The sequence below is a fragment of the Haliotis rubra genome, unplaced genomic scaffold (assembly GCF_003918875.1).
Source record: "Haliotis rubra isolate DU_JTF1 unplaced genomic scaffold, ASM391887v1 Scf185, whole genome shotgun sequence".
NCBI lineage: Eukaryota > Metazoa > Mollusca > Gastropoda > Lepetellida > Haliotidae > Haliotis > Haliotis rubra.
In genome coordinates, this window is record NW_025765836.1 from 593284 (window position 1) to 602547 (window position 9264).

Sequence of the window (9264 nt, forward strand, 5' to 3'; positions counted from 1 at the left end):
GACTATTGCTAAAAGCGACGTACAACGATACTCACCCAATCCTAGCAAGTTATCAAGTAAATTCCAAAATCTGTGTGGAGTCATATCATGCAATGAGAGGTATGAAAGAAGGTCGTTGGAAAAGATATATCAAAGAAATAATACTGTTACTATTTGTCAGATAATAATTAGTACCATTCTTTGTCGCCAGCCAATCGGTTTGCGACGTATGTATACACCTTTGTCAGAAAGTGCCTTTGCCAAGTATGCTTGTTAAAACAGGGCAAACCCATGCATAGCCGCAGAGGGAGCTGCAAGTTCTGTGAAATCTTCTCATTGGTAGCGAGAGTGAGTGAGGTTTTATGAGTATCACTAAGCTAACACACACTCACCCCACACACACACCACGTTCTCACACTTTCTAAGGGGAGTAGTGATATACAGAACAATATCACTATGAACGAAGAGTTAGGAAACGGTTACCACGGCAACCTTCCCGATTAATGAAATCGTCCTAAACCCACTCTCAAAATGTATTTGACAACAATAAATTCTCTTTACAAACACACTGAAAAGCTTTAGGGTACAAAATATTTTTTTATTCAATTGCTATGAACTATTTTTTTTTTTATGATATAACTATATAAAGTCGTTCAGTCGAGCCCTGAAGAATTGAGTTTCCACCCAAACTGTGCATCGTGACGTTCGGCTTCCAGTCTTTCAAACATGCATGGTAGACACGTCAAGTTCGCCCTTACATTTGTACACAGTGTGCATACACATCAGCTGTAATGTTGACCGAATAGAGTAACCTTCATTGAGTTTAATGTTTACAGTTCCTGAGTTGTCTCCCCTGATGAAATTGCCCAATGGTTTCGTGAAACACCAGTTTATAAAAACAGGCCACGCCTGCCTAACAACCTGCGACCTTCCGGGTAACCAAGGCTTCGAAATATCATGCTGAAGAGACGGGAGTTTAATTCACTAGGAACCCTCTTGTCGCCGAAACCCCTTTTGTCGCCGAAACCTCTTTTGTCTCCAAAACCCCTTTTGTCGCCGAATCCTCGCTTGTCTCCAAATCCCCTTTTATCTCCGAATCCGCGTTTGTCTCCAAAACCTCGTTTATCGCCAAAGCCACGTTTGTCGCCGAAGCCTCGTTTGTCAAACTCCTCATCAGGGTCATAATCTTCCTCGTTGTATGTATGGAGATTGTCGGAGAACTCATTGTCTTCGGCAAGTACCCAGCCCAGACAGACGAGTCCGACGCCGCAGAGAAACAGCCAATTTGGCAGCATGGCGACCGCTGAAATATATACATAGGATATTAATCACAATGCCTTCATACACGTTCCGTTTCTTTCTCAGATATTCTCAGCAAAACTCCTATATTGCGCTCGTAAGTGGTGTTTTACGCCGCAGTCAACTGTTACGAAATTATTCATATTTCGTTTATCATTTCATGTTTTTGTGTTAACGCTCGTAAACGGGAGTTATCCCGCTTGTCTAATAAAAATGGCTGAAACAGAACATCAGTCACTAAAGCTCTTCCCAATCAGAATCGACCTCCAGTATTTACCTATGATTGTCGTAAGTCGTGATAAACATTGTATCGGTGTAGTTCACCTAGTAAACCGCGTGTTATCGTTCCCCGACGGCGTGAAATGTTGCTCGTAATGTTAACCACTAGATTGTCTAGCATTAAACAAAGCAAACATAGAGGATACTAAACTCGCTTCCGTGTAATACCATTTTTATTAAACGAGTTAATGATTTCGCTCGTTTGATACCAAATCATTAACTCGTTTAATACAAATTGTATTTCACGGAAGCGAGTTTAGTATTCTGTTTATTACTCTCCAATATAAATTGATAGAAACTGCCTACAGTGTGATGACACTTTCCGCGAGTCAAGCAAGGTCTAATACCATTGTGACAGAGGTATTAGCATTGTGACGTCATAACTAAAAACCATTACGACGTCATACGTCCGGCATCACGCGATGTTATTACACATTCTAAGATGCTTCGGTGAAAGATCAAAGACGCCGACAGTACTGTATCAGACGATAATGTGCACTTTTTGCATTACGTCACAATGTATTGGAGTCACTGCGCCATTCTAGTCTGCCCCCTCGTAATCGAACATTTTTGCATTACGTCACAATGTAACCGACGTCACGATGCGTGTCAGCCTCCTACAGGAAACTACATCTACTCCGTTGCACTCCGTTTCTTGGTTTGCAGTTGCTTCACGCAGCTAACATCACTGGTGGCAACATTACGTTTATGATTTCCGACGGATAAAATGTCTCAAGTCGACTCACAACTTTTCAGCGACACGGTAACGTTCGCAATGTTTACATGCCCACAATGCAATTGTGGAATGTCGCATGACTAGTCAGCTTCATCTGGATGTACTGATCTTAACTTACGTTGGTAGTAGAAATGCGACGTTCATATTGCCCCCATATGGTTTACGTTAATCACAGATGTAATTAAAATAATTTAGAGAAGATATTTAATCCGAACGTAAACCGTCATCAAACTGTTTATCATTTGGGTTTTTTTTCTGGTGACGTTCGTCTCAACGTAGGGGGACAGACACGACAATAGAACAGCGCGTCAGTTAGCCCTGTGCGAGGATTCTTAATTTAGGTTTTCTGCCTTAGACTAATCGTAATTATCCTTAGAAAGTATTAAATGTGCATCTTAGAAAAGAAATACAGTTCGCTCTACCACCATGTATAGTGTAATAAAGCACACTTTCGCCATGAACTATTATAGTTAAAGCACGAGGCACAGTGCTTCAGTTCATAGTTCAGGGCGAAAGTGTGCTTTATTACACTATACATGGTGGTAGAACGAACTGTATTTCTTAGATGTGTAATGATATTGTAGATTTATTAAACAGTGATATCTTCAACGGGTGAGTAATAAATGTAAGTATCTGGCCAGTTCCTTGCTCAAAAACGATTTAATTATATCATTGTATCTATACTTCACGCATTGCGACATATGGCATAGGTCATACCTTCATGTTTTCAAGACTTGAAGGGCAGTGAGGTAGCCTAGTGGTTAAAGCGTTCGCTCGTCACGCCGAAGACTCGGGTTCGATTCCCCACATGGGTACAACGTGTGAAGCCCATATCTTATGTCCCCCGCCGTGATATAACTAGAATATTGCTAAAAGCGGCGAAACAAAAAATTCACTCACTCACTTGAAAATGGATACTCCGCAGCGGATCAAATTACATATTCAAAATCACTACCACGACACTATTCGCACCAACAGCAGTTGATAAAGTTCAGATTGAAGCAGTAACAAATGTGACAACACGTAGCAACATATCAAGTTGTACCAGAAGATGCTTAAAAAATGTATGATTTACGTTTTTCAAAAAGAAGCTCCCTGCCACACACAAAAAATCGTATTATTGCCAAATTTGTTCTAAATGAAATAATTTAGGACCACATTTTTATGAAACAAAATTGGTTTTTGTAGGTATACCTGGAACAAATATCGCAGACTACCAGCCTCTCCTTTCCTCAATACTATCACATCCCTTAAATTATTGTTAGGCCTATCATATAGTTTACTTAGATCAAAGTCAAAATTAACACTATGATAATTCATGCCATGGCTGTGTAATTTCTATACACTGCGTTAATAATGGGGGGCCTGGACAACCATGTTTAAAAAACAGATCAGAATGAAATTTCTCAGAGGCACCCTGGTTGTGACCAGTCCGTTCCAAGACTGTTCCATCTTCATTAAACTAAGATGGCTTGTGAACGCAAAGATCACTCATGGATTGGCTTTTTCAATTTATTTGATGGGTAGCCATATTGTATACATCAATGATGGGTCTATACAAAAGTGGTACAGGCACTCTAAGAAGGAATCAGATTAGGGATGTATATAAACGTTGGAATGGTTATGACTAAAACGGAATATGATTGTTAAGTACCATATATTACAAAGACCTTGCAGTTTAAAATTATGTAATGTAAATGAAACGACGGATGGACGAAGAACAACGTCAAATGAGATCACTTGACTTCAACTCCAGTCATCATTCATCCACGCTACAGGTTCGGGTGGTCAGGCTCGTTGACCTGGTTTTTGCATGTCATCTTAACCCACTTGCGTAGATCGATGCTCATGGTGTCGGTCACTGGATTGTCAAGACAAGACCCGATTATTTATAGACCGTCGTCGTAAGGCTGGAACATTGCTGAGTGCAGCGTTAAACAACAAACAAAGAAACAGGATACCGGAAGATCATGCGGTCAATTACCTCCACTCTCCAAGACATAGCTATTTTGGGTCCGAAAGAGCAGGACGCAAGTTGATATTGCGTATTCCAGTTACGTATTTGTTGATAGAATGATTACGGCACGGCCCTACGTGTGTTATAGACCTGTACAGTTACTGTAATGTCGAAGGACCAACCACTAGGGGAATTGAATGGTGACGTCAATCAGAAGGGTGACGTCAGTTAGTGGGTTACATTTTATTGACTGGTTTTTCGTAATGAGCGCTGCGCACCAGCTTGTCATGAACAGGATACGCCATTGCCACTAGATATGCTAAGACATGCTGACTATCACGCAAGGTGTAAAAGGTAGAAAATTATAAAACTGAAAATAAGAAAGTTGATTTGCCACGGGGATGGAAAAGTCTCTTATACCCCTATCACTACTTAATGAAAATGCCGATAATACGACCGGCCATTTCCGCTGATGTAATCTTGGCTGGAGATCGGCCATCTTCGCCCTTTTCCGTAACCGCAAAAAAGAAAAGAAGACTCGGCTTAGACTTACATATAGTGTATGAAATGAACATAATTTCAAAAAGAAAAATGTGGATATCTTGACTTGTCATGTTCTACACTTGCATGGGCTGCATTGGGTATACGTGTTTCAGGGTATGTACGACGGACTAGACTCGGCTGTGAAAGTAGAATCAGGCAACGTGTCCTTAAACAGTTAACAGGCTTCTGCCTAAACACCCTGCAGATTAATATATATGCATATATATATATATGTGTGTGTGTCTGTGTGTGTGTGTCTGTGTGTGCGTGCGTGTGTGTGTGCATGCTTAACATTCGATAGTTTTCTGCGTTCGTTTAAAAGTGGCGGATCCAAGACTCTGGGGGTCACCACACCTTTTTTTTACACCTGATGACATCGGTATGCCTATTGCCTACTATGATAGTTGATTTGGTTGTTGAAGTAAAATCAGTGATTGTTTACACACCGTGTTTGTCATTTTAAAGTTGACCGTGGATCTCCTACCTTTTCACAAAATCTGTGATACGAAAACTTACTTATTTTAGATCCGTGTTAGAACTGGTCAACAGCAACCCATGCTTGTCGTAGGAGGCGACTAACGGGATCGGGTGGTTGTACACATGTCATCGTATCCCAATTGCGTAGATCGATGCTCATGATTTTGACCAATGGATTGTCTGGTCCAGACTCGATTACTTACAGACCGCCGCCATATAGCTGGAATATTGCTGAGTGCGGCGCAAAACTAAACTCACTAACTCACTATTTACTTATTTAGAGGTTTTATCATAAATATCCATACAAAATACTTGCATATATTTTTGGGACACTGGAAACAAAAGCACAAGGGCATGTACCTGCTCGAGAGTGCTCACTGGCAAGCACGGAACTATACACGGTCTTTGAACTTTATAAAAAACATTGAATGAATTTTGACAGTGTGAGAGACGGCTTGACATGGTGTTTATGGTTGTCACCCACAAGCTGGGATATTCAACATATTTTCTTCACGTGAAGGTCATCTGCGATCGAGGTCGAAGGGTCAAAATTAGTCCCGGCTTGAAATGGCTACATATCATCTCAGAGCCTAATTTCAGTGGAAATGAGTCCTTGGTTGACCGATTGAACAGACCAGCAAGGATTAGGTTGCTAAACACGATTTATCTGGCCGGACGGTGGCGATCATTTATCATGCTATCAACCAATGGTGATTTACCACCGTCAATGCTCAAACGGTTGGTGTTATATAGTTGCATTACCCGTATAGCGATCTATCGGTCAGGCAGCAGTAGGTTCAGCATAACGTTCATGGACAGGCATGGAGTTAGTATATTTCCTGGATCAGCTTCATTTCATTACCCAGGGCGGTGGGGTAGCCTAGTGGTTAAAGCGTCCGCTCTCACGATGACAACCCGGGTTCTATTCCGCACATGGGTACAATGTCATTTCTGGTGTCCCCCGCCGTGATAATACTGGAATATTGCTAAAATCGGCGTAAAACCAAATTCACTCACTCACTAGTGGTGATACCAGGTGTTCAGGAAACGGTACCGTATAATGCCCCACCTGTGATACCACTTGTAAACACATGCATAGGCTAGTTAAACCCACGGTTCAAGTCAAAATAGGGATTTGCATTGGACATTTCGATGCGTCCAATCACCAACCCATTTTTATTCAGCTGAGGATTTGAACGCCCGATATCAACTTGACGTTCATAAAAACATATTGTTGCGGGAATTTAAGAACCTGTTCAATCCGCGGATTACGCACTTGGGTTCATTTATTGTAAGAATTCAGAGCACTTGATTACATGATTATAGTTCTGTCTATACCATGTCTTGGTATAAATTGGATAACTCACCGATTGATATAAAAGTAACTCATTAAATATACAAACCAGTGAAATATTTACAACCATATCTAATAGCATTGAATTAGAAGCTGAAGCTGATCTGAAATAATAATAACTTGCTCCAGGGAGAGTATTCTGCATGGACAAATGTTGTGAACGATAGCTTAGGTGTACCAAGTGGTGCTAATTTTAGCCTGCTTGCGTCCATACCGACTTATTGGAAATACAAAACAAGAAATGACAGAGGAGTATAGCTGCGGATTTTCAGAATTAGGTAAGGAACAGTTGGTGATCAAATGCCACGTCTTTAGAAAGAAAACCTCTTGGTAACATGTGACCAGTTCGGCAAATGAACAATGCATTTAGAACTAAAATTGTAGTTAATACAGTTATCATCAGGTAGTCACGCTTAAACACTTACCCTGCTCACCCTGAGCAATTCGGGAGGGGGGGGGGACACACCCCAGAAATCTATACTGGTCTGACGCTTAAGGTGACTAATTGAGGCTTGTGACTGTTGCTCTCGGGTATTCCTACCCTGATGGCGGGGATCATTGCTCGCTATATCGATCACTGGATTCTTTAACCAAGACTGATGGTGGAATATTGCTGAGTCGGGCAGTTAACAACGCACACTCACCCGCCACTGATATAAAGTAGGACAGCTAGGATAAGCTTTTTAAAGAGGGGTGTCCACTTAAAACATAAATTTTGATTGGCATTCTAGAAGTTGATGAGATGAAGAATGAGGACAATTATTATGGATATGAGTTGTATATCCATAAAAAAAATTCCTCATTCTTTAAACAGTTTGCGTTTGTTAGCCAACTGTTAAGGGTACTTATCAGTTGTTTCTCGTGGTAACAAAATTAAGAAATTTAAGAAACGTCCTCAAACCATATTTCATTTTTTTAAATTTTAAAAAAAAAAGATTGCTTCTTTCGTATAAATCATGATTCGCAATAATTATAACATCAGTATCATATAGGAATTTTGAAAACATTCAAAGCAATAACTATATGATATTCAAGACTAAAATTAAGCCTGCACGTCATAAGTACATGGATTAGCTATCAACGAGTAGATTTCAATCAAAACATGAAACTATTGAGCACTTGAAACGAACTGACATACAAGAAATAAGAAAGGTGTGATACTTTCTGGATACTTTCTTATAATTCCTCAACTTCTAAAAATGCCAATCAAACAGATCATACAAGGAAATAATGAAAAGGGTGAAAACGTCTTACCTTGTTTTTGTGTGTAAGGGCTTGCACTTCTCGGAAGGCTCACAGCTGTATAGACTTCTGCCGGTGAGAGATTTAAATCTAAGAGATAGAATTGTCTCTGCCGAGTCATTTATACGTTGACAGGCAATTATCTGCTGGGATTAATAGCAGAGGCCGGGGAATGGCTGATCTCGACTGAACGCCAAAATTGGGCGAGAATTTGCATTGATTATGCGCAAGGTATTGTGACATGCTTAGTCTGTGCGTGGGGAGGTTTGCCTCAGATCAGCCCAGGATTTGCTGCTAATATAGTTGGACTCTTGGACGATCTGCTTCTGCCAATCTTTTTGCTGACCATTCCAGGATTCCCTCTTCTCAAAGATTATCTCCCTTTGAAATCTTTTGTTTATGGGGGTGTTGACGTTGCTGGTCCAGCCCACATGTTTTGGTCCCATTTAAAAGTGCTTTCGGACTGAGGCGAAAGTAAAATCATATTTTAATTAGTTTATTTGAAAACTATCCTCAGTCAGTTATGATACTTAGATGTATGCTAGGGGTGCAGGTGGGGAAAATCCTTTTGCAATATTTATATACAGTTTTAAAGGTGATCACGAATAACAATTCTATACCTAACTGGTTGGTTGATTGGTCGGTTATTTAACGCCGTACTCAGCAATATTCCAGCTATATGGCGGCGGTCTGTAAATAATCGAGCCATACAGCTGGAATATTGCTGAGTGCTAGGTAAAATTAAACTCACTCACTCAAAATATATTGTTCTCATAGACTTATACTAAAATGGTCGTCACTGGGCTTTGTTTGTTTGTTGTTTCACAGTATACCAACTATATGACGACACTCGGAGTTAATTATGGAGACTTGTGCAGACAAACTAGTGATTACTAATAGTGATTTTTACAAAAGTACCATCGTCTATCGTCTTACGAATTAAACAGTTTGTTTGGTAATATTCAGCAATATTCCAGCTACATGACGGCAGTCCGTAAATAATCAAGTCTTGATCAGACAATCAAGTGATTGACGTCATGAGCATCACTGATTGGTCAGCAAGCCTGACTACCCCATCTTAATATTATGACAAGAACGGATTGCTGAAAACCCAGTCTGAACCTTAAAATAAGTGAACATTTAAGTACATAATGAAAATCATTTTCAAACGCATTTTCTTTAAGCTACATTCAGATCTGACCGCCTCCTTGGTGTAGTGGTTAGAGTGTCCGCCCGGAGAGCGGAAGGTCGCGGGTTCGATCCCCGACCGCGTCATACCAAAAGACGTTAAAATATGGCACTTGTTGGTCCCTGCCTGGCGCTCGGCATTAATGGGTACAACAAGGACTGGTCGGCTCGGAGTCAGTATAATGTGTCTGAGTGGGGTATTCATGCTTC

The 9264-nt window shown here is 40.6% G+C and overlaps 1 protein-coding gene across 1 annotated transcript; it reads right to left on the minus strand.

Annotated features, from left to right (window-relative positions):
• Nucleotides 1–556: 556 nt before the first annotated feature.
• On the minus strand, nt 557–7949 carry LOC124273847. The gene is made up of 2 exons (XM_046709159.1): nt 7879–7949; nt 557–1282 (listed from the first exon to the last, which is right to left on the minus strand). Exon 2 carries the CDS (start codon nt 1272–1274, stop codon nt 870–872), a length of 405 nt encoding a protein of 134 aa, XP_046565115.1. The 5' UTR covers nt 1275–1282; nt 7879–7949; the 3' UTR covers nt 557–869.
• Between the last annotated feature and the right edge of the window lie 1315 nt (nt 7950–9264).

Coding starts and splice junctions, on each gene's coding strand:
- LOC124273847 (XM_046709159.1), bottom strand. CDS start 1,274: ATGCTGCCAAATTGGCTGTTTCTCTGCGGCGTCGGACTCGTCTGTCTG.